At 42.4% G+C, this 25,545-nt stretch overlaps 1 protein-coding gene across 6 annotated transcripts in view; it reads right to left on the reverse strand.

Moving 5' to 3' along the window:
- The window catches only part of GRID1 (glutamate ionotropic receptor delta type subunit 1), a 696,635-nt gene that overhangs the window by 78,425 nt on the left and 592,665 nt on the right, over positions 1-25,545 (reverse strand). For all 6 annotated transcript variants that reach the window (XM_083439934.1, XM_083439933.1, XM_083439935.1 and 3 more), the window contains exons 9-11: positions 8,346-8,447; positions 5,832-6,029; positions 1,460-1,784 (exon numbers count right to left, since the gene is read on the reverse strand). In XM_083439934.1, coding sequence (XP_083296060.1) covers positions 1,460-1,784; positions 5,832-6,029; positions 8,346-8,447 — 625 coding nt within the window. The remainder of the gene's footprint in view (positions 1-1,459; positions 1,785-5,831; positions 6,030-8,345; positions 8,448-25,545) is intronic.

Here is a 25,545-nt window from a genome sequence, read left to right on the forward strand (position 1 = left end):
ATCCCGCCTTTCACTCCCTTTAAGGAGTCTCAAAGCGGCTAACATTCTCCTTTCCCTTCCTCCCCCACAACAAACACTCTGTGAGTGAGTGGGGCTGAGAGACTTCAAAGAAGTGTGACTGGCCCAAGGTCACCCAGCAGCTGCATGTGGAGGAGCAGAGACGCAAACCCGGTTCCCCAGATTACAAGACTACCGCTCTTAACCACTACACCACACTGGCTCTCATGTCAGAGTCACATACAGAGCTTAGCTATGAGAACAACAAAATAATGTGGTGAGGATTTTCCGCATGTTCAAAACAGGGATGGAGGAAGAATTAAACAGATTTATACGCCGAATCTGGCAGCTTCACTCTGACCACGTCTTGTTTACATCGGACTGCCTATTTTACTAAGTGCCCTCTAATACCTCAGCAGCTCATTCATAGTCATCTACATTTCTGCAGCATAATTATGTAACTGTATTAAGACGTACATGTTATTTCAGAGGCACACGCATTTCTGTATGTATCTGTTTATGTGCTGGTTACTTTAGGAAACCTGGGTTGTATATGCATAGCATATGTGAGAGCTGTTGGGGATTCTTCTGCTCCAGTAGCTTGGCTCAAAGAGGCAAGGTAGCTTGTGCGTTTGAGACAGACCTTGTATCAGAAAATTTATTTCAGAGGCTCAGCTAGCTTTTATAGGGCAATGCAGATCAACTGGAGCTACAGTTAGCAGCTCCTGACCACTGCGAGTAATTTTTACTCCAGTCACTTTTCAAAAAGTTCACCTGCACTTAAGACTAATGGCACTTAAGGCTTTTTTTAAAGCCACAAAGCATAAATACTACAACAATTTGCTATATATATATAGTGAGCGGAAACCTCAGCACATTTACATAAGCCATAAAATACTACCCTCCTAATGTCCTAAAATAACAAACCATATTTATATGGGTGTTTTCAAAAGTAGAATAATTTATATGTGGGGGTATTGTTTTTATTTGTTTCTGTATTATGAATTACTGCCTTTCTATATTGTAAACCACCCTGTGAAGGGCGGTATAGAAATTTAATAAAAAATAATAAAATCATGTCATGTTCACTCAGAAGTATATAATTTGGCACAAACGGATTATTTGGGGTCAGCTTAAAAGACCAACATAGTGTTTTGTGTATCACTGCCCTAGAATACTACTTTTAAAGCGTGAGGGAGAAATAAAATAACAACTAAAAATGAGACTTTAACAAGCAGCTCGGAGTACAAAAATATACATGTTTTGTGCACTGTGAAATCACGCTATGTCAACTCAAAGTGTTATGTCAGTAGCAGAACAAGTTCTGTAATGTACCCTTCAAGCAATTATTTGTGAAAGGTTAGTCCATGGCCTACCCTTTTGTGCTGAGACTGAAAAGTAGTGAATAGCCATCAGTACTGTGGGTTTTTTTTGTCAGACAGAAAAATACTTGACCAAGTACCTTGCTGGACAAAGGCCCCGTACACAATCCAAATGGCACTGTGAAGTGTGGAGGATGCGGAGGCAGTGGACTGGGAAGAGTTCTGGGCTCTTACTGCTTGGATTCGGTTCAGCACAAATATCAGAACGCCAACCACAGGGATGGCCGCAGCGATGCAAGCCCACACCGCAAAATCAAAGGGGGCAAAGAGAGAAAAGATGTTGATCTTCTCTTCTGGTTTCTTGATCAGGATTCCTACAGAATAATCCATATAGCGCTTGCTGAAGTCTACAACACTCTCCCGTTCCGGTGTGATAGTGATGGCGGAGATGGCCAAGTCAGCTCTCTGCAAAGGGAACAGAAACAATGGTCAGAGCCTTTCCTGGTCCAGCGGAACTGTTTGCCATTCATCAGCAAAGGAAAGGTGGGAAGGAGGGAGAAAAACTGCTAGGTTCTGCTCCGAAAAAGTTATGGCGGAGAGGGGGGGAAAACAAACCCCACTCCACCAAAGACCAGGACTAGATGCAGCAATCCACTCTGGCTATTTGTAAAAAGGGGGGAAAAAATGCATATCTAGCCCTGCCATGCTGCAGCGTGAGGTGACTGGTGTCAGGAAGCGCCACAGAGCTGGGAATAGATGAACTGGTGTCTAAATGGTGCCGTAAGGCTTTTTAAAGCAAGGAGGGGATGCCATCTGAGCTCCGCTTCAGGCAACAAAACATATTGGACTGGCACTGGCCTCTGCATATTTTAAGTCCTTCAGAATGAAGAAGGGCTGGGGACATTATCACTGGTGTGGACACAGATTCTGGTGGGGGGAAGGATGCGATGCCCTGCTTAGCATGAGGGCAGCGAGTTAGTTAACTTTGGGTGGAAATTCTCCTGTTTCTTTCTTAGGCTGCAGGTGATGGCATGAAGGTTTCAATGTTCTACCATTATAAAACAAAGAAAGAAAGAAACGGATTTTCTACCCATAGAAAACTAGAATACCACTGGGAGCCTTTCTCTCTTGCATGCTACTTTTCTGCGTAGGGGAGAGGGCGTTGTGAAGAACATTCAGACTAAATGGTAAAGTCCGGGGGGAGGGGGGAGAGAGAATGCACAACATGATTTTGTTGTGTATGCAAATGAACTATAATTGCAGGACCCTTATCCATTCAAATAAATTTCAGTACCCAAGGTCTGGGATTCAAAAGGCTTGGATGTGCTGAGTGGAACTGCGACTATTGACTGCTTCAAGTGAAACGGTAGGTCAGCCTATGTCATAACAAAGCTCCTTTGGAAAGTCTCCAACTTGTCCACAAATACCTTCCCATCTGTGGCATATGTGGGGCTGCTCTTTGAAAAATACAATTCCAAAACCACTCTAGATGTTCAAAACATTTCACTGAACCATTATGAAGAAGAAAGCATAGGGTGCTGGTGATTGCTTATTACTGCATACAACTCACTGTATGAACTATTCATCTTATGTACTAACTTGTTTTTGTACGCACTGTACCCTACATCAATGCATGAATTGTGCTGCAATGATGAATACAAATGAACAATTGGAAACAAGGTGGAGAAGTTTGCATTCCTAAAACGATTTTGCTGTGAAGAATAACATGCTGATGGTGTCCCTTTAAGACTTAGCAGGAAATGGACAGATGAAAAGAGGAGCCCCATAGTTCTGCCCAGGCATTCTGCCTGTGTGGGGGATTTGCATATGAGCTCTATACCCGCTCCCACTTCCATTTGTGGAAGGTGATGGACTAAAGCAGGGTGCTTCTCCGAGGCCTTCCACTACACAGCTTTTCCCTATACAACAGCCTTTGTCAATCTTGGGTTCCCGGATGTTGTTGGACTACAACTCCCAACATCCCTAGCTAGCAGGATTAGTGGTCAGGGATGATGAGAACTGTGGTCCAAAAACTGCAGGAGGCCCAAGTTTGGGAAACTCTTGTTGAGGGTTGAGAAAGGCTGCTCTACAACTTGGAGGTGGTGCTTTGCATGCTCAGCCCTGCTCATGTGTAGCTTTTTTCACATGAGCAAAATAGCCTATTCTGAAATGCTCCCAAAGCAGACTGATTTTCTGAGGACTGAGTGTGTTATTTCAAAGCAACAAACAAAGAAGGTGACATGAACATCCAGGATAATAATAATAATAATAATAATAATAATAATAATAATAATAATAATAATAATAATTTATTTCTACTCCGAAGGTCACATGAACATCCAGAATAATAATAAATAATAATAATAATAATAATAATAATAATAATTAATAATAATAATAATAATTTATTTCTACTCCGCCCATCTGGCTGGGTTTTCCCAGCCACTCTGGGTGGCTTTCAACAGAACATTAAAAACTTCCCTAAACAGGGCTGCCTTCGGATGTCTCCTAAAAGTCGGATAGTTGTTTATTTCCTTGACATCTGATGGGAGGGCGTTCCACAGGGCGGGTGCCACTACCGAGATGCTTTGAAATAGTGATAAGGTTAAGGATATTCCTCTACAGCATTATAGCCATAACAGTTTTTTGATGTTATGTTTTGCTTTCATTTGCATCTTAAACTTTCTGTGAGCAGAAATACTAGGTGACAAGCAATACAGTATAACGCAATAGAGCAAAGGTATTTGGAAAAGGCCACACCATTGAATATAAATGCCTAAGATTTCATTCTATTGCTATGACAATGTTCAACCTCAGTCAGAAATGAAGTGATGTTTCCTACAAAATATATTCCAGCATCTGTGCTCCTAAGGATTAAATAGTGAAATCTGTTCCGCTTTGCTTTAAGCAGCATTCACTTAATCCAAGTGAACACAAGTGCCCCCAAATCAGTTGCGACTCAATCACTTTGAGATGTGTTTTCCATTTTCTACATTTTAAAAGTCTCTCTCTCTCTCTTTAAGGCAAAACTATAACTTGCTCTTTGGGAAACCACTCAACTGTTCATTATAAAATAGCATTACTATAAAAAGCATGCATCTAGCCCACTTGGAAATCAAGGTGGAGTGGCTTTTAGTAAGAAAGTGATAGCAGAAAGGATGCCATAAAGCATGTAAGGGGAATTCGTAGTCTGCTGTTGTGTGCATATAATGTACACCCCTATTTGTAAGTACCATCCTTTAGCCATTTCACAAAGTTATCTGTTTTAGAGTGGCCACTGGATTTCTCCTCTAAACGAAAATTCAAGTGCAATTCCAAGTTCCTCCTCAGGTGAAACATTTGCAGAATTTCAAGGGGAAACCAAAAAAAGTGTGTTGACAAATCTAGCAAATTTTCACAGGGAGAGAGTCCTAGGATTTCACTTATAGGCTAAACTGAAACAGATAGAAAGTTTCTCTTTAGGTAAAATATCTGAGATATTCAAAATAAGCCAATATTGTTTCAATAAGGCTAATGAAATCTTCCAAGGATTTCTGGCACATCCCAAGTATCTACATTTTGATGTTAAAAAGGCAATATTCCAAATATTAGTCTTTAATTGCAGTAATTATTACAGTGGCAATATTTTGAGGCAGGCAAAGTGGCTCCATATAGTTGACATGTTAGGTAAAGGTAAAGGTACCCCTGCCCGTACGGGCCAGTCTTGACAGACTCTAGGGTTGTGCGCTCATCTCACTCTAGAGGCCGGGAGCCAGCGCTGTCCGCAGACACTTCCGGGTCACGTGGCCAGAGTGACAAGCTGCATCTGGCGAGCCAATGCAGCCCATGGAACGCCGTTTACCTTCCTGCTGGTAAGCGGTCCCTATTTATCTACTTGCACCCGGGGGTGCTTTTGAACTGCTAGGTTGGCAGGCACTGGGACCGAACGACGGGAGCGCACCCCGCCGCGGGGATTCGAACCGCCGACCATGCGATCGGCAAGTCCTAGGCGCTGAGGTTTTACCAACAGCGCCACCCGCGTCCCTCTAGTTGACATGTTACATATCCTCAATTTAGGTCAAATCCTATACCCATTTACCTGGGAGTAAGTCTCATTAAGCAGGTATAAGGGATTAGGCAGGTATAGGAGTGCCTTGTTGAGTTCGTTCTCCAATTATTATTATTATTATTATTATTATTATTATTATTATTATTATTACACTGGTACCTCTGGTTGTGAATGGGATCCGTTCTGGAGGCCCATTTGCAACATGAATAGAACGCAACCCACAGCAGCGCGTCTGCACATGCACAGATTGTGATTCACCGTTTCTGCGCATGCGCGTGACGTCATTTTGCGCATCTGAGTATGCACAAGCGGCGAAACCCGGAAGTAATCATGAAGCAAACGTATCATGAAGTAAACGTAACATGAGGTATGACTGTATTATTATTAGTTGAATTTATATACCGCCCTATACCAGGAGGTCTCAAGGCAGTTCACAGAATATATAGTCTTTCTGCCCTATATACCTTGTTAATTAGTTCTCCAATCATGCCATTCCATGAGCTGTTATGGAGCTGTTGCCCGTATCTGCCATCTGGAGATTGATAGATCTCATACTTGAAGCCCAGATTCTTCGAAAGTGCATCCAGGACGTCAATGGAGAAGCCTTTATAGCGCTTGGGCTGTCCAAGTATATTCTCAGCCACCATAACAAAAGGTTCTTCCTGAGAACAAAGCAAGGTTTAAGCTGATGCTTAAATGGAAATTTAAAGATGATTAATCAAAGATAGTCCAGCTCACGGTATCAATGGCACCCAGAATGGTGATGTTGCCAAGCCTCCAGCACTTTAGCTTCACATTTATTGGATTGACTTTCCAAGGGGGGCGGGGGTGGGGAGAGACTTCCAGGATAAAAGTGAGAAATCTGTTACTCGTTCTTCCATTATTCATAATTTTGAACCAACCCCAAAATAAATCTTAGAGTGGCTGGCCCCCCGAGGTGCTTTGAGAGTTAATGAACTGCACTTTGGAAACCACAAGAGGACAGGGGATCCTGTAGGGTGATGGTTTCAATATGACATAGACTACACGCTCACTTGCCAGGGGGATGCCAGCCCAACTGATTTTACTGCCGTTGCTCTTGGCTATCTATGCAAAGTGCTGCTGACATCTTCTCGGGGGTAGAACAGCTCACCTCCTGGACAGACAGGAGATCTGATCATGACCCTTAACAGCTGGAGGGGAGAAAGCGAATAACAGATTGCAGGGGGAGGGGGTGTCCTAAAGATCTCACTGAAGCACTCTAAGTTGCTTTAATGCACTGTGATCTTAGAGAATAGCAAAAGCAAAAGGGAGGGGGGACAAAGAACTGAAGCTGCGAGGTGTAGGGGGCTTGCATACATCATATTGCAGACTAGAGTCTCTTTTCAACTTGGATTTGACATCACAAACAAGCAACTGGCATGCCCATACACTTTTGATACAGAAAGAAAACAACATATTGAGGTCACAATGTTCAACGCAGCAAATAACTTCTAAGCTAGGTGCTGTTTTTGCAAGTACATTGTAGGTTTTTCTTTTTCCGGAGCTGCAGTAGGTTAGGAAATCAGCCTTTCTCTTTTTAATTTATTTAGTTCAAAATCTGAGCCGTAAGTCAGATAGCACCCTGCAACATTTTAGGGTGTGCGTGGAATCCCACACCTCTAAAAAAACCTCATTATCATTGTCAATGGACATTTCTAAAGGAAGTTATAAAACAAAGCATGGAGACAACTCTAAGATGGCAGGCAGCACCTTTGGCAGGCAGCACCTTTGCTAAGGAAGCTTAAGCACTGTTGCTAAGTTACCAGGTGAAGGAATGTTGACCATCCCACCTTGGACTCCCAAAGTAATAGAAAAAGCAGGAGAAGCCAAATGGAAGGTAATGCTGGGGTAAGTTTGTTCAGGCAACTTCCTCGTGTCCACGTTATTTCATCCACTTCCCAAACATACTGCCTGGTATGAAAGCGCTTACTGAAAAGAATGAAGAGGCCTACCCCTGCTTTAAATTAAGAGTGGGAACTTGGGTGCGGGAGATAAGGATTTGGGTCTGCTGAGGGAGTTTAGAGTGTGGGGAGGGAGATTGGTTTGACCCCAGCCTAGAAGGTGTGGCGGTAGGGGCTTCCCCACACAAGCGCAGAAAAGGGGGAGGTAACTTGAGGTAAACATGGGAGAGTTGTGTGGGGAGGCACTTGAGAGTTAACAGGAATCTCAACTCCTACTCTGCCCTACATGACAAAGGAGGTAGAGGACAGATATAGTTCCCCCACACGGGTGGACAGCTAGAGATAAACCTGGGGTGGAATGGAAAGGTTTTGTGATGTGGAGTTGGGCCAAGAGGAGAGGGAGTTTTGAATCTCCAGTTCTCCCACCTTAAACAAAGAGAGGGAAACCCTGGGCAATGTAAAAATGAGGTAGGGATAGCAAGCATGACTAGCAAAGTGAGCAGGGGGGCACCCCTTACTAGTATATATTTATTGGCTCTAAGTGTTACATAAGTATCATACTGTACTGCAATGGAATATGGGAGACTGCAAAGAATTATGAGCTAGATGGACCAGTGTTCCGACTGTTTCCTGTGTTCATGAATTGATTGTCAGTGGCCTGTTCTTTATTCTATGCACCTTTTTTTTTTTTTTTAGTATTTAAAATTGCAAATCACCTTGGGTGCCTTGGCAGAAAGGCGGTATTAAAAAGGCAATACATAAGTAACATTTTGATACCTTGACACGACATTCAGAAACTCTAGTTTCACATGGCCCTTGCAGTGGAGAATCTGCAAAAATGGAAATTCTCATGGCTGTTTTCCTGATTAGGCAATACCGTGCATAATGCAGCGTACATGTGCTGCAGGTGACAAGAGAACTGAACAAAACCTTTAAAGTGTGTGTGTGGGGGGGAATAAATGATGGGTGAAGGAAGGAAGGAGAGAGAGAGAGAGAGAGAGACTAGCAAGTAACATTTTTGAGCATTTTGCTTCCTCAACTCAAATATGGTCATACCAAGACAGTCACCACTTTCAGTGTTAATCCTTGCAAGTCACTGCCCAAGCGCCGCTCCTGCAGACTGCCGTTCAGCCCCTTCTCAGAGTCCCATGTTGCCAACTGCAAATGGAAATAACACAACAAATATGAAGAGGAAATAATACATTTGTAATCTTTGCATAAAATACTTCAAAGAGGAGTTAGACGAGAAAGATGCGTGAAAACACAGAAAAGGCTGAGAGAGCAGAAGAACGAAATGTTCTATTATCCAAACAATTTTATGATCATAATTACAGAGCTTTAAATGGGTTGCACAAGAACATTGGCCGCCTGTATTATTTCAAAACATTCTTTCCTATAGATCATTTTTGTACATCTTTAGTCTACAGCAAATTGTTTGTCTCTTTATCAAAATGGTTGCCTAGGAGTTCTGTTCCCATAATTATGCACATTCATCTCAGGGCATTTCTGGTTCTACTTGAATCAGTGTTGGTTTGAAGCATCTGAAACAGGTATCTGACACCACAAATCTGGACTGTAATGCATACTCTGTTTAATCATGCATGCTAAGACATTAATGGCAGTTCACCCAGTTCAGCAATGGGTGACATTTGTGGCCCGGTGTGTGGCTTCCCCGTCCTCCTGCAGCCACACCATCTTGCCAACCATTGCTCTGTTCCCCTGGCCATGGTGGGGCCTTCTGGGTTCCCACCAAACCCAGATTCAAATTTTGATCTATGTGTAGTGGCCTGGGGGGCAGGGCAACTGGAGCAGACTGAGTTGCAGCAGGCTTCACTCCGGTCTGCTCATGAAGAACAAAAGAGGGGCCGGAGCTGCCGCCAGCCGCGCAGTCAGCCCCAGAGCATTGAGGGACATCATCGGAGGAGAGGAACCAGAGAGATGCTCATCGGCTTCTTGCGCAGAGTGGCGGCAAGGTGCGGCCTCCCTGATCAGAGTATTGGGATGGGTTGAGCCCTCTGAAAAGCTAAAGGCATTGGGTGGTAATAGCTGTCGAAGCACCATGGCGCAGTGGTAGCAAAAGCGCCTTAGGGTTATGAACCACGTGGAACATTGTACCAACCTGATAAATTAAGCAAGCTGAATAATTGCAAAACTTAAAACTATAGTCGCACAGAACAACATCATAAAGAAAAGTCCATCAAACCTAATGGCCTGCCGCAGTAAATGGCACACATGTTTCAAAGATAACAAAGGCGGAAACTCCTCCCACTTTGAGAAAAAGCCACAGACTTGGTCAGATCCTTGTCTTAATGTGATGAGAGGAGAGGCACCGTTCCGTGATCTCGGATATAAATATAAGCTTATTACCAAAGTCTGGAAGTAACTTTTTTTCTTCATTTTTAACAGTACACAAATTCTGCATCCTATGATCACCTTCAGGGCTGGCTCACACATGAGGCAAGGTGAGGCAATCGCCACAGGGCAGCAGGCTCCAGAAAGCTTGGTGGGACAGCAGATCCAGTCTCCATGCCACTTGCCACCGCCACCTTCTCCACCATGTGCCTAGGCGGCAGTTTGTGTGTGCATGCAGCAGTGGGTGCATGCCAAAAAGATGTACAGTGGGTGTTCTTTGGCATGCAGGCATGTAGCAGAGGCGGGAGTGGCATTTTGTGTTTTGCCTCTAGCAGAAAAACGGCCTGGGCCAGCCCTGATCACCCTTGAGCACTTATGACTTACAAAACTTAAAACTGCATTCTGTAGCAGTCATTAGGGGTATGCATGTAGTTGATGTAAAATCAGTCAATTTCCTTTCCAGTACACTCACTAAAGTAAAAACAAAGCAAACAAACCTCAGCATCCGCATTGTCTCACACTGGCTGCCGTAATGCTGGGACACAAAACAACATAGCAATTGAAGCCAGAGGGGATAGGAAAAACAAGAACCCTGATGCCTGATGTCCCTGCTGGCCAGTTGGCATTGCAAACACATCAGGCAGCACTGTGACACTTCGTGACAAAACCCTGCCACTGGGTTTTGTTCAAGGGTGCCACAACTTGGCAATCATATTCAGGGGCGCCGAGAAGAGGACACGGTGAAAGCTATTAATATAAGAGAAGATTGCTTTGAGATCCTGTCTGCCGCTGATTCTGGGCGCAAAGTGCCTGGCAGATTGTTCATTCCAACATTTGTTTCCCAAATCACATCACATCCCAACTCCACTCATTTTGACAATATGGCACAACTGTGGATGATCCAGGGAGGCCATTGTCATCTTGTGTGATGTTGGCCACCTGGTGCCACCCACCTTTGACTGCGCTGGACCTTCCATTCCTTGGCCGCTAGGCCAATCAAAGTAGGGACATATTTAAGAGAGCAGCCAAGTGCAGCTCTCCCTGTCTGCTGACTGTTGCAGGATTTTCCACCCACCCACCCAGACTATTAAAGGTCCACCTAGTGGGGAGCTGGCAATTTGGCATGTGCACCTTACTATGGTTTACTTGGTATCTGGGACCAGTGAGGATTTTTTCCCTGCAAGCAAATTGGCCAGCTTGAAGGTGTTCGCCTACCTCATAGCAGATAAGGCATTGGGCTGGATCCTTGGTTGTGGGGGTACCCCATTAGAGGGGTTCAGGAGGAGTGAATATTTCTGGGATTCCACAGAGGGACCAATGGCGGCCTATGCAGGGACATTACACCCAATCCATGTCAGGGGTGGCTCCCAGTACAGAGTCAACTTCACTGGGTTCCTATTAGGTAGCAAGCGAGCCTTAGCCTTAGCCAAACCTACTCTTTCCTGTAATCAATAAAGTTATGGCCTAATTCAGCCCAATACCAGTCTCCTGTGTACATTCCTTCAACTCTCTCTGCACCAGCCACTGACGTTATGTGCCTGTGGTGGCAATTTCTCTCTCTCTCTCTCTCTCTAATGTATATATTTAATTCCAATACCAAATCGCTTCCCACGTCAGTGATAACAAGAATTACGCAATTTCATGTACAAAAAGAGTTATAACGATTAAAAGCACTTTCATAGGTAAAAATAATTTCAAATCCCATGCAGATACAGCATGGGATAAAAATCTCCACTTAAAAAGATTCCTGGAAGGTCTTCAATAGGTGCCGAAAACACAACAGGAACAGCCTTACCTGTGACTCTTCCTTAGTTTTAGACATGAAATACTAATGTGGTGGAGTACAGAAGAAAGTAAGAGCTGCTGTTTCCCAAAGACCTCTAACTGCCTCAGAGAGAAATGAGGGGTCATTGTGCTTTTGCCAGCTTCAGTGAGGCAGAGAGAGACTAATGCGCCTGATTGCTGATGCTGCCTTCTTAGAACAAAGCTGGCCACTGTTACCTACTGATGACCATTAATGATGACACTGTCTACCTGAAGGAGACAAGTTGTCCATTGTGAGCTAATGATGATGAGGTCTACTTGAAGGAGAAGGACTGGCCATTGTGACCTAATGATGACCCTGCCTATTTAAAGGAGATGGATTGACCATTGTGATCTAATGATTGGGGGGGGGAGAGAGCCCAATTATGGTCAGCCAAGACCCCAACAACTAGAAATGTGTTATCAGGGAATACAAAGCCCTATTTCTCAACACATTTTCTTCCCTTGAACCTCCCTGATTAACATCTTGGAACTTTAAGTAGAGTCTGCTGGAATAGGCCAATTGAGTCCAGCATCCTGTTCGGACAGTGGCCAATAAGTTGCCTATGGAAAGCCAGCAAGCAGAATCTAAGCACAGGAGCATTCTCAGCTCCTGTGATTTCCATTATTTGGTATTTAGAAGCCACAGAGACAGAGCTAGCCACCGTTTCTTTTTCCAGTGCAGAACGTATCCATAAAATTTAGAAGCAATCTTCACATTACTGACAACTGTTGATGTCTCTTTTATACTGATGAGCTCGGCTAGATTTTAGTAATCTAGGGCTGGCTGCTAGTTTCGTCAGTTGTTGATTCCTTGTTTTTACCTCTGAGTATTTTTTTTAATGATTTTCTGTGTTTTATTGGAATGGTTTACATATTATCGTTTGCCACGTCGTGAGGCATTTCCTGAAATACAGGATGTAAATTTATTTTTTAAAAGAGGAATATTAAGAATCTATTGTGTGCAAGAATTATTGCAGGAATGCTTTGACAGAGTATGATCAAATGATAAAAATTCAAGCTACAGGAAAGGAGAAGAAGAGGAGTTTGGATTTGATATCCCGCCTTTCACTCCCTTTAAGGAGTCTCAAAGCGGCTAACATTGTCCTTTCCCTTCCTCCCCCACAACAAACCATCTGTGAGGTGAGTGGGGCTGAGAGACTTCAAAGAAGTGTGACTGGCCCAAGGTCACCCAGCAGCTGCATATGGAGGAGCGGAGACGTGAACCCAGTTCCCCAGATTATGAGACTACCGCTCTTAACCACTACACCACACTGGAGAAAGGACTTACTGACAGAAAGAGCTTTTTCACAATAGAAGGGACTTTCTAGGAAGGTGGTGGGCTCTCTTGGCTAGAGGCTTTTGGGCAAAGCTGGATGGCCATCTGTCATGGATGCTTTATATATGATTCCTGCATTGCAAGGGGCTGGACTAGAAGAGCCTTGGGGTCCCTTTCCAACTCTACAATTCTATGATTGTATGAATACAAATCTAACCAGTGGGAGGGTCAGTTCGGTCAAACAGTGGAGGGTCGGTTCACAAGGGGAGAGGCGGTACTTGAGATATTGTGGCCAGGAGTCATCTAACACACAAAATCCTTTGATCTTATTAAATTTAGTAATGACTAAATCTCATTGAAATCAATAAAAAGGTAGTCATTCCTGACTTTGGATGGCTTGGGACCTTTCTCTTTAAGGCTAAGTATTTGTTACCTTTGAAGAAATCTAAACAAATTCAGCACCAAGGCTAGGGAATTCTGGAAATCAGCCAGCATAAGTAAGATTTTCTATTATGTTTGACTCAAAAAAAGAAAAGAGCTACAATTTGCTTCTTGCATATTAAACAGTCCAAAGAGGAGGAGAATTTCTCTAAGGCATGCTTATAGTTTCCTTTTATTTCATACCAGCCCGCACATAAAAATCTTTTTTGTATGCAAGGGTAAAATTCCACACTGCATTCAAAAATAATGACGATGCAAATAAGGTTAATAACAGGACATGAAGGAAGGCTTTTACCAAAAAGGCTCCCCCCTCCTCTGAATCTCTAGGCCCCTAACCATCCCATTTGTTCACAAATGTGTCGATTCTGAGTTGCACTTGTTCTAGGAGGCAGGAATGCATTCTGTAGGATCGATGAATTTATGGATACAGACACCGGTTTTTGACAGCTGACCTGTCAAGATCAGTGCCTGAAAAACCAACTTCCAGCACGGTTAAACCAAATGAGTCCTGCTGCTGTTTGATAAGACTTGGACAATCCTCATTCCTTTCAGAAATTAGCTATACCTTCTTCCAGGACTCTCAGAGCCAGAGGTTACACAACAGTCATCAACTGATGCGAGAGATAACAGCTTCTAAATCTGTAGAAATTTATATATAAAATAAAGCAAGAGATAACAGCTCCTAAATCTGATGATGACAAACAACTGCTCACAGGGATCAGCCAGTTATAGAACAAATCTGTTGGTCCCAGGAAAAATATATCTGCCAAGGCAATCCAGTTTATTTCATTTATTTTTAAATTCTTGATTTACTGAATTGTGAAGTTGGCTCCCTCAGATCCCATAGCCCAATATTTTATTTTATTTGTTAAGTCACTTAATAAACAGCAGTTTCAATAGCTAAATAATTCACCAGGTGAGTTAAATGAGAAAACGGCTTGTACATAACCAGAGGAATTGACCCATGCTTTAGCACAAATAATATCAGAGTTTTGATATAAGAGAATCAGAATGACAAGAACTGTGGATAGCCTTGGTATAAGGATATTCTCAGGAAGTTTAAGGCAGTAGTCTCCTTTTGTAATTTCTGAATGGTACATGGAATTTTCTTTGGGGAAGGTAAACTGGAATATTTAAAGGTGTCAGTTATTGTACAATCCATTTTACATCATTCACATTCAGAAAGTCACCAATTAGATAAGTCAGGATTAAGCAATGCACTCATTGAATAAACTTTCATGCTTTCTTCCAATCTCTTGACTAATGAGCAGAAGAAAATGGTTGCGCTTCTGGTTAAACCAAAACAAGCTATTGGAGAATTTCCTGCAACTTCCTCTTGGCCTAATCACAGGTGAAATATTAACTTAAAGTAGACAGAAAGAATCCTGCTTACATATGCAATTCTTATATTTGTGTTGTACTGTTTACTGTGGCAGATTGTTTCAATGGATTTTCTTTTAAACTTTCATTGGGTATTGATTTCATTTTGTAACATATTTGTGTTAAATATGTTGTCTGCTCTTTTAACATCCATAGTGAGATAATCCTTGTAACTGGAATGTCAATATTCCGAGGATAAACATAATCTGTATCCATATTGTAGGGGAAAGTATTGGATTAGCTCTGTTGCCAGTTTAATGTGCAGCTTCAGCTATCAAATATGCATATAGGTCCAATTAGGGGAGAAATATATAGGCAGTTGTACTTTACTTCCTGTTTCGCTACTGACCAAGCATCTGGTAAGAATTTTAAGGCTGAGTGGGGGAGGCGTTAGCAGACATCCAAATGAGACTTTTTAAGGGTTGCTATCCTGAATTCAGATTGTACGAAAGCCTCCTGGCACAACGAAAAATATAATGGCTGATTCCCCATCTCTGGAAATACAGATGTTACTCAGATCTGTTTCCATCCTTAGAAGAAACACACAGGTTTCTTGGTAGGTGGCCAAGAGAAATAGGCATTCCTTACATAAAAATAAGTAGAGATTCGTTTTAGGTGTGCTATGTAACAAAAAGAAAGTCATTATAAAGTTGGTTAGAGCATGATGCTGATAATACCAAGGTCACAGGTTCAATTCCCAAACAGAACAGCTGCATATTCCTGCATTGCAGGAGGCTGGACTAGATGATCCTCAGGAACCCTTCCAGCTATATCATTCTATGATTCTATAAGCCAGATTGGCAGGGGCATGGCTAGCTGCCCCGGCACCCACAGCGGTGGAGTGGGGCAAGCCACCCACGGGGGTGGGGAGAGTCGCTCACGGAGGTGGGGCAAGCTGCCCACAGGGGTCGCCGTGGCAAGCCACCCATGGGGGTGGCACGGTGATCCACCCCGGGGGGGGGGGGGCAGCATGGTGATCCTCCCAGGGGCATGGCTGGCGAGCTGCCCATAGAGTCCGCCTGGTGGGCACAAGCCCCATGTTGCCGTTTCAGGCAGCATGGGGCCCCAAGCCACTGCGTCACACCCAGGAGAGGAGCGTGGCTCAGGCACACTGTAAGGCGGTAAGTGCCACCCCCCCCCACGGTGTGCCATTTTGTCACTTCCTCAGGGATGACACCTGGGGTGGGCCACCCCCTTCCTACGCCCCTGCAGATTGGCCAGCTTTACCTCATAGCTGAAGAAAATGCTCACTCGGGGAGTAAAGTCCCACCTGGTTGCCTAAGATGGTCTTCCTCCTGTTTCGAATTCCCTGATAATGTGGCTAAAGTTCTTTTATCATTTAACCTAAGGAAGAGTTCGGGACGCGGGTAGCGCTGTGGGTTAAACCACAGAGCCTAGGACTTGCCGATCAGAAGGTCGGTGGTTCGAATCCCCACGGTGGGGTGAGCTCCCGTTGCTCAGTTCCAGCTCCTGCCAACCTAGCAGTTCGAAAGCACTTCAAAGTGCAAGTAGATAAATAGGTACTGCTCCGGCAGGAAGGTAAACAGCATTTCCGTGTGCTGCTCTGGTTCGCCAGAAGCGGCTTAGTCATGCTGGCCACATGATCCGGAAGCTGTACGCCAGCTCCCTCAGCCAATAAAGGGAGATGAGCGCCGCAACCCCAGAGTCGGCCATGACTGGACCTAATGGTCAGGGGTCCCTTTACCTTTACCTTTAAGGAAGAGTTCTGGGAAACGCAAAAGCTTGCACACTATTTGGATCGTGGGCCTAACCTAGCTCACAGTGTTGCTGAGGTTAAAATGGGAAAGGGGAGAGTTGCGTATGCTGCTTTGATCTCCTTAAGGGAAAGGTGGAGTATAAGCACAATATATAAGCAAACAAAGCACTTGGAAACATTTTGGATGTGACTTGGGTGATACCGTATTCTGTACTTTTGCATCCTAGGAGGGAAGCCTGGTAAAAATGCTTCCCCCTGCTGCTAAATTGATTGTAAATGCAATTCTGGATTCCACAACCCACTCCAGCACCTTGACAGAATGAATGATTTTGTTCTGCCTTCTGCACAGTGGAGCCGAGAGGTTCTGCCCATCTCTGCTGTTAATTATCTAAAACATTGCTTATCTTTGATTTCTATCCTGGGCCAGTCACAACACAACAATGATTTGGTTTCAGATGGCATTGCATCCTAGCCAATCTGAAATGCACCTGGCCCTGGCCCCTTCTGATGCAGAGATGAGTTCATGAATGTCAATCCTGAAAATTCCTTCCTCAGTACATATACAAACGAACTAGGGCAGCCAACTTCCAGAGTTCAGAGCATATCCAATCAACTTGCTAAAATAGGTTTAGGTTGTTCCTTCCAGTCGATAAATGTGACTTCTGCTGGTAAAGTGCCATACAAATTAACGGTGTCATATAATGGATAATAAACCACCACTACAGAATAATGGAAGTATGAAGATTAAACAGCATGATTTTATATTGAACAAATCATTCTAGACAAACTTCATTGCCTTCCCGATACAATCACAGAATGCAAATTCAGGGGAGGGGTGGAGGAAGGGGTGGGTGGTATCTAAATTTTGGTAATGGGTTTCAACTTTTGCTCATGAAATCTTAATCATGAGAATATGAGCATCTTGTTCTAAAAACAATATTGCACAGATATTTACTATCAGGGAACTACAATGCATGCAGAACAAAAAAATAATGTTCTGGGGTACACCTTGTGGCAGCGTCATGGTTCAGAAATACATACACACACACACACACACACACACACACAAACACAATATCTTTGTAGAGCGAGATGAGCTTTCTGGTCAAGTGTCCAAGGAAGCTAGGATCATAGAAAATATAGCTCTCTGCAGCTAGGGAATTATGCAATGGGTCTGTGCGACATTGTTGTGACTGTGGTCCCTGATGCAACATTCATAAAATCATAGAATTGTAGAGTTGGAAGGGACCTAGAGGGTCATCTAGTCTGACCCCCTGCAATGAGGAATCTCAACTAAAGTATCCATGCCAGATGTCCACCTAACCTCTGCTTTAAAACGTCCAAGGAAGGAGAGTCTGCAACCTTCTGAGGTAGTCCATCCCACTGTTAAAGAGCTCTTACTATCAGAATGTTCTTCCTGAAGTTTAGTCGGAATCTCCTCTCTTATAACTTTAAGCCATTGGTTTGAGTTCTAGCCTCCAGAGCAGTAGAAAACAAGTTTGCTCACATTAAGTGAGGTGGTGCTGGCAGGGAAGGAGGAAGAGACAGAGGCATCTACTGACCCATTTCAGATTAAAACTGAACCTATGGTTTACAGACCGGAAACTGTTCCAAAGTGGGTCCAGGTAGGAGACACTAAAAATCCAGTGTTTAGCTCATCCCCAATTCAGGACCCCCTTCAACTTGATTAAAATATAGCCTTAATAAAATATACAGCTTCATCTTGAATTAATGGCAGTGAAAGTTCACATTTTCTATAAAAGCTTACACAGTACTATCCACCAAGATGAAGTTAGGGCACAAGCCATTTATTGGTAGCCCATTAGATTACTGGTTTTTTTTGCTGCCAGCCTGGAACTGCAAAACCTGGGATGAGGAGATGAGGTTTTAAGGATCTGGAAGGCCACCAGATATGATTGGCAGGCTCTGTTAATCTTCACGGGTCACAATTTATGCAATGCAGTGCTAGAGAGATACCATAAAAATGGATAGTGCTTCCTGCTACGAGAGAAAAAGGAATCTATTCTGCTGAGTTTATGATTCTTTATTGTAGAGGAGGTGAAATTCTAAAAAGTTATGTGCAGTCACATTCTGTAAGATACATCATTAACCTAGACCAAATTCAGTGAAATGCGTTCTTCTCTTTCTTGGGAATCACTTGCGTTGCATTCAAATGTGTTGGGAAAGGAGAACAAATGAATAGCTGTCTCGGCCCACACTGAGGGGAGCACAAATGCCAATTGGTGACAGGGAGGCATGGGAAATGTGAGGGGAGCCACAGCAAAGGCCTGTGGGGGCCACATGTGGCCCACATATTGTGTCTATGTGCTATATAATATACTTTTAAAACACAGAAACATTGCAGGAACATCCATTTACTTTGCTGGTTTATATATTGCTTTATGTACATACCTTGCCCTGGCACCATGTGGTGAAGTTGCGGTTTAAAAAGGCAGTAAATAAATGAATAAATAATCCAAATAAAGGCTACTTAAAATATTTCTTACTGGTAGATAACACCAGACATAAATGACATAAATGAACCACGATCCTAGTTCAATATCCTAGCTAGTTAAGCAACTGTAGTTTATATAAAGCAACTTCCCAAGTTTAGTCAAAAGAGGAAATTGCAGCAAGAGCAAACCAGTAGCAGAAACTTTTGAACCTCCACTCCTTGGGTGACAAGAATGAGGTGGATAAATGAACCTCAAAACTGATACTCTTCCCTCATGGTTTGTTGTTACTGGGCCAATACCCATACACAAGCAAACACACAAAACCAACACTGGTTTTTGTTTTGTTTTTACAATTTATGTAACTGGACCACGGTTGCAGCCAGGGTTATCTATCTTAGCCTTGCCACCATCAACTCAATCCCGCTCAATAGATTCTTCCTAAAAGATTAATCTTTTTAAGACTGCTGATTCATAGGGCAGCCACATCAATTGATTCATCAACTTGATTAAATAATTAAACATTTTTGGCTGGATGAAAACAACAACAACAATGGCCCAGAGCAATGAGATCATGACTCCGCACAAAGCTAAGGCGACTTGTGCCATTTCAAAGGCTCAGGGTGCTAATATTCTTCTCCCTGCAACCAATGCCTCAATGAGCCTAAACAAAAGCCACAAGGTGCTGAACTTGAAATTTGTTTGTTTGTTTGTGATTAAAGATGTATTGCACTCCTTTCTTCAGTGCTGATAACCAGTTGATAAATGGAATTTATGCATACCCATAGAAGAAGCTCATCAAACCTTAAATGAAAATAAACAGAGATGGAGGCAGCTAAAAACAACAGATCAAGCTAAAGCAGTCATTAATTCCCCACCGGAGCATCATGGAAGCAGCCAAGACAGACACAGGGCATGTGGAAGCCATACACCAGTGCTATTCCTGCCTGAACCTTCCTCTTGCATGTTCCACTGAGTAGCAGCAACCAACCAGGCAGCTCCTCCTACCTCACACCCTTTGCATAAGCTTGCAAAAACTACTAAACTGCTAGTTCAGATAAACTACTTTGCAACGTCCTCCTGGGAAGTGTTTTTTCCCCTCATAATGGGAACATGCTTTCCAGAAGGTCAGCTGATAATCAGTTAAGAAAGGACCTGTAAGTCTTTATGTGAATACATGCTGGCAAAATGAAGTCTTAAACATTGCCAATAATGCAATGTAAGATCCAGCCACAGTGAAGAATGCCTGAAGTCGCAAGGGATTCAATGCGCCCAACTCAAATCGATGGGACTGAACTTTGCTGAATTTTGGAGGCATTGCGGCCACAGATTCTGGAATGTGTGTTTGGCTGGATACAAACATTTAAATAGATAATGCTTTTTAAAAAAAAAAATGGTTTTCTTTTTGTTATTAAGATTTTTATTAAGTTTTCATTACTTTAACCAATTAATTTCAAACTTCAAACATACATTTCTCTTATAATCACCTCCCCTTCCATGCTGTTTTCTACTGTCATCCCTTTTATATACTGCATAATTCATATTCCACAATTATATCACACGTGTCATCTAATTCCTCTATTTCTTACATTATCATTTCTTCCTGTTGCCCAGATTTCAAATCCTGCCCACAATTTCATTCTGTAGTTATTCCCCCCCCCCAAAAAAAAACCTGGTTTTATTTTCAAACCTACCTGTTTTGTACTGAATTTCCAAACACTGGCAGCTAAAGGAAACTTTCTCTAGTTCTGTGCAACTAGATTTCAATTATGATGCTCTTTCTTGCCTACAATGAGCATTGATGATGTTAAAACATTAACTTAGATCAGACCTGTACAGCTTGCAGCCATCAAGGCAAGCAAGCATGCATTTGACAAACATGCCCCCTTTACTCCCCAATCCCAGGCAAGCGGCAAAATAAATAAATAAATCCCATTTTATAAAGTTCCTGGTGGACCACCACATATGACTAGGATGAAACCAGCTCAGTGCATCACAAACTGTGCAGGCTTTCATTATATATTGCTATTAGGAACCAACAACCATTATAACATTTCAAAACAGTTAATATTTTCCCTGGGTTACATCAGTGATGTCTAGGGAGGTCACAGAAGCTTGAACAAATGTATTGGCTGACATCAAATACATACTGATTGGAAACAGCAGTCAACCAAAAGAGGTTGTTATAAGCACAGGTTGTTATAATGAGACATTGAGGGTTATAAATACACCGTGTCCACCTGTGGCGAGATAAATTGCTCCAATTAATGCCAATCTTTAAAGGAAGAATGACCACAAAACACTGATGAAGGCAAACGAAGAAGGAATTAGAGGAGGACATTGGCAGTTCTTAAAATGTAAGCTTAAACTTGAGTGAGAAGCATTCACAATAAGTAAATGCAACAGCAACAAAGAACGGCAATCCATTCTGAGATACACATATGGTAGCGGCAGTCATTTATAGCGTCATAAAAGTTTGTGCTTATTTCCCATAGGGCACAGAATTGAGAAGATGGTGCATTATTAACAAAATGCCAGTCATTATGAGAGATGTAAGTGAAGAGGGGCCATATTGTGCAGGCACCAGCACAATGCATTCCTGTATCCTCTGTACACATATATGCACCCGCCCCCCACCCCAAGCTATAGTTCAGGCTAACCAAAGTTTGCCCGTGTTTGAACAATATGGTAAACTATAGTTATTTTTTAAAAAACAAAACCAAACCAGAAGCAAAGGCGTACTCCTTGCAGCTTCACCAGAGGAGGAGTGGGACATTTGACCAAGCACCAAAATCTAAAATGCATCACTTCAAAAGCCTAAAATATTGGAAACATATGGGGGGACGGGCCATTTGTCTAATAAAAATACTGTTCCGGGGCTTCCCACAAAGTTCCAGGAAACAGTATTTACAGGGTCAGTTTTCTTGTGAGTTGAGTGTGCTGAAGACACATATATACCGTATTTTTCTGTGTATAAGACTAGGTTTCCCCCCTAAAAAATAAAGTAAAAAATAAGGGGGGTGTCTTATCCATCTCCCATATTTTCTTAAATCTGAGTCCCCCCAAATAGGGGGTGTCTTATACATGAGGACGTCTTATAGACGGAAAAATATGGGGGGTGTTTTTGTGTGTGTGTGTGTGTGTGTGGTGTGTTCAATTTCAAATAAACAGGTTGAAGAAAAGAGGTAAGCTAGCACACAGATAGGCAATGCTGATCTGCAGAGAACCACCAGTTTTCCAAAGAGCAGGTGCTTAGAACTCTCAGCTAGCCAAAAAAAGTCAGATTTCTATTTCTGTGGATTTTGCTCAAACTCCAAAAATGTTTCTCTCCTCCCTCCTCCACTGCAGAGACAAACCATGGGTACTTAATAGCCAGCAACCATCGAAAACTACCGAGCAAGAATATTTTAGTCCTTGGCGTCCACTGAAAGCTCTTCAGGCATTAGATAAACAAAATGCCTTCAAGAGGAAAAACTCATTTTACATAGCCAGAAAGGACGTATACAATATACATTTCATATTGGTTACATACTAAGGTTAAAGAAAAGAAGACTGATGCTGGGATTCAGTCCAGTGATCGTCTGTGGGGAGGATAGAATATGCCAGTGTTGCAGGCTAGAAACTGACAAACACTTATGGCCCCTGTCAAAGTTATAACAAAGCAGCCAACTGGGAAATGAACAGAAGTATATAGCTGTAAAATGGTTGGTGTGCATCAAGCATCACATAGCCCCTTTATCACACTGGAAAATATAATGCCATGAATCAATGCTATGGCTTTTCCCAGCCAAATCACCGTCCTATGAATGTGGATTCTCTATATCAATTGAAAGGTCTAAATTACATGTTAAGGCAAAACCATACTCAGCAAATAGAAGATAAGTGTATATTGAATGCTCACAAGTCTTCAGCATGGGTACCCTTGCCTGGTTAGGTGAGTGAACAGTTTGCAAATGGTTTGGTCTGAGAAACGCAATTCATACAGTCAATCCAGTCCCACAAGAAAATTAGGCGATCACTAGTAACTTGAAGGAAAATAAAAGGTATATAAGTTGAAAGTGATATGAAGAAAGGATTGGTTCTGCACAATGAGTCTGTTCTGCTAAATATCAACTACTGTTTGGGACTTTTTACAAAAAGTACGTAGGGAAAATTCATAACTGGCATAATTGTATTTTTTTTAATTCATTTTTATTAAATTTTCCACTTTAACAATCCAATCAAATCACATTAAATATTCCAAATTATACATATACATATCAAATAGTCCGAATATTCTGCAAAATTATAAATTTTTAATAGGACTTCCCATGCTTCAAGTTCGGAGGGCTCTAATCATCTCATACTTCTACTGTTTTTCATAGTCATTTCCGATGTTTCCTCTAATTTTTTCTGTTGTTGACCTTCACTCTTTCACAGCTTCTGAGCTGTTCCCACAATGATGTGTTTCTGTGTGGATTTTATGTCTATAATTCCCCTCTATAAGTTCGCAGCATCTCCTCGCATGCTGGTGTTTCTGCCACTTCAATCCAAAAGTCTTTTCACTACTGGCAGCATATGCTCAGTAATTTTCCCAGACTGGTTGCATCAAACATTAGCCTTCCCAGGGGAGATTTACCGAATCAAACTGGAAACAAAAATATAATGACATATTAAAGGCTCACCTCCCCCTATGACTATTTGTAATTCTGCAGCCGGGTCTTGACTTCCGATCATGGCGGATTTCCAAATTAAAAGTGCGACACAGCTTCCACATAGATTCCAGGAAACCCTCCAAGGTTTTTTTACCGTCTCTCCAGCGGCTAATGAGATCCTGCTTCTGTCTGATGTCAACAAATTGGAGAATCTTTTATCCTCTTCCAAGCAAGTCAAAGCTCATAAGCCTTAATTATATAGTAGTATTATTTCCACACATTTTATAGTTTTAGAGCCATATTATATCACCAAATACAAAACTTTCTAATCTCGCTTGTTATACATAATGTAAACGGTTCTTCTGTTGTTGTTGTTGTTTGCCAAATAATATAATAAAGCAAAGTGCAATAATAAGAGAGGCTCCCCCCCACTTTCGTTCCATTCCAACATACCACCTTAGATGTTAATCCTTCTTCCACTCAGTCTTTTTTGGCACCTCAATGGCTGGGTTAATTAGCAGAGTAATTCCTCCCTCCTCGCTCGAAGCATGTCCAAAACTTAAATCCAATTTTTCGTCTTAAGAAATGGAACTTGATTCGCTCATGGAGACAGCATCCAGGAGAGCCAGACTCTCTCAGGGGCTTTCCATCCAGTGCCCCGAGCTCCTCCTTCCTTCCGAATTTGGGGCTTTTTTGTTGGGCATCCACGGATGAGACTGTGTCTTCCCGTACCCCCCGGGAAGATTTTGGGAGGCTGATTACTCCCATCTCAGCCTCTAATTACCCCATGAGAGCCGGAGCGATGGAATTTTCAACCATCTTCTGTGGCGCCTCAAGCGGAAGTCCATAAATGGCGTAATCGTAAAAGAATAGCTGGAACACTAACAATGTACAAACAAATATTTGCTAGTACTCGATTCTTATATACCCAGGTTTTTCTCATACATTTCCTTGTCAGCAGCTCCATACAGTGAACCAGAAACTGCTCTTAAAATTCTCTCAAATTTAAGCAACATTTTGAAGTTTGGTACTGAAGAGAAAAGAGATGGAAAACCTAAGGATTCACCTGGAACTGCCTTAATAAAATAGTTCTGTACTCTTAACTTTCTGCACCAGGTGCCGAACTAATAATAACAACAACAACAATAATAAACAAGGTATTCGGCAGCTGATTAAAATCCAGTAGAAGGGGAGCCAGAGTCCGAACAGGCTTCCTTACTATTGCAACTGCAAAACCTAGGTGCAGCCACTGAACAAGCCAATTCTCATATGCCCATCAAATGATTTTCTGTTATTGCTTGGAAACAGGAGAAGGGCCTCTACTGAAGACCATATAGCTTGGGGAAGTTCATACAGTAAAAGGTGATCCTTCAAGTAATGGGATTTTCCCCCGCTTGTAAAGTGTCCCTTCTGTTCTAGCTTTCTGATTTGATGGGGGTGAAAATGCTTCTTTATAATATTGTTTTCTCACCACCACCACCACAACAGAAGGAGTCCTCTCAGCTACCACAAAAGATGCAGGTAGCACAAAGGGATATTTTTGTCATTGTGCTATTTTTCCAACACTCCCAGAAAATCTGCTCTGAAGGGATGGGAGTCCGCCAAAACAGTGTATTAAATGGGAATCATCCAGAAAAGAATCAAAGATCCATTGGCGCACACAAGGGGGCTTACCATGAATGGAAGAACATATTTGTGTAACACTTAGTGTTTTAATATATTATTTTCTGTAAGGAAGGTCAGGACCATTATTTCCAGATAGCAAGGTGGTGGACTGAGGCTGAAAGGGAGTGGCTTGCTTATGACCACCAAGTATGACTGCAGCAGAGGTAACAGTTGAACTGCAGATTTCTAGCTTTACAGCTCAGCTTACTGCTCTTCCAGAGATTTCAAAAAACAAACAAACTGTTTTTGTTCAAGATAGGGAATTGTGCAAGGGAATTGTCTTTTTTATCCAGCAGATAATTAGTTCTCTGTGAAACAAATTAGACTTACTTGGCAATATTAAGAAGGTATGCATGCTTATCTCCATAAGGTTGCAGTTTAATGGTTCTAATTTACTAGGGAAACAACTAAGGATCTGTTTCCCAAAGTGTATTCCTCCCTTTTCTATTCCTGTGTGTGTGTGTGTGAGAGAGAGAGAGTGAGTGTGTGTTTTCTGGAAGCAAAACATACCGTCATCCTACTCAATTATCAT

Source organism: Podarcis tiliguerta (genome assembly GCF_965153285.1).
Source record: "Podarcis tiliguerta genome assembly, chromosome: 5".
Classification (NCBI taxonomy): domain Eukaryota; kingdom Metazoa; phylum Chordata; class Lepidosauria; order Squamata; family Lacertidae; genus Podarcis; species Podarcis tiliguerta.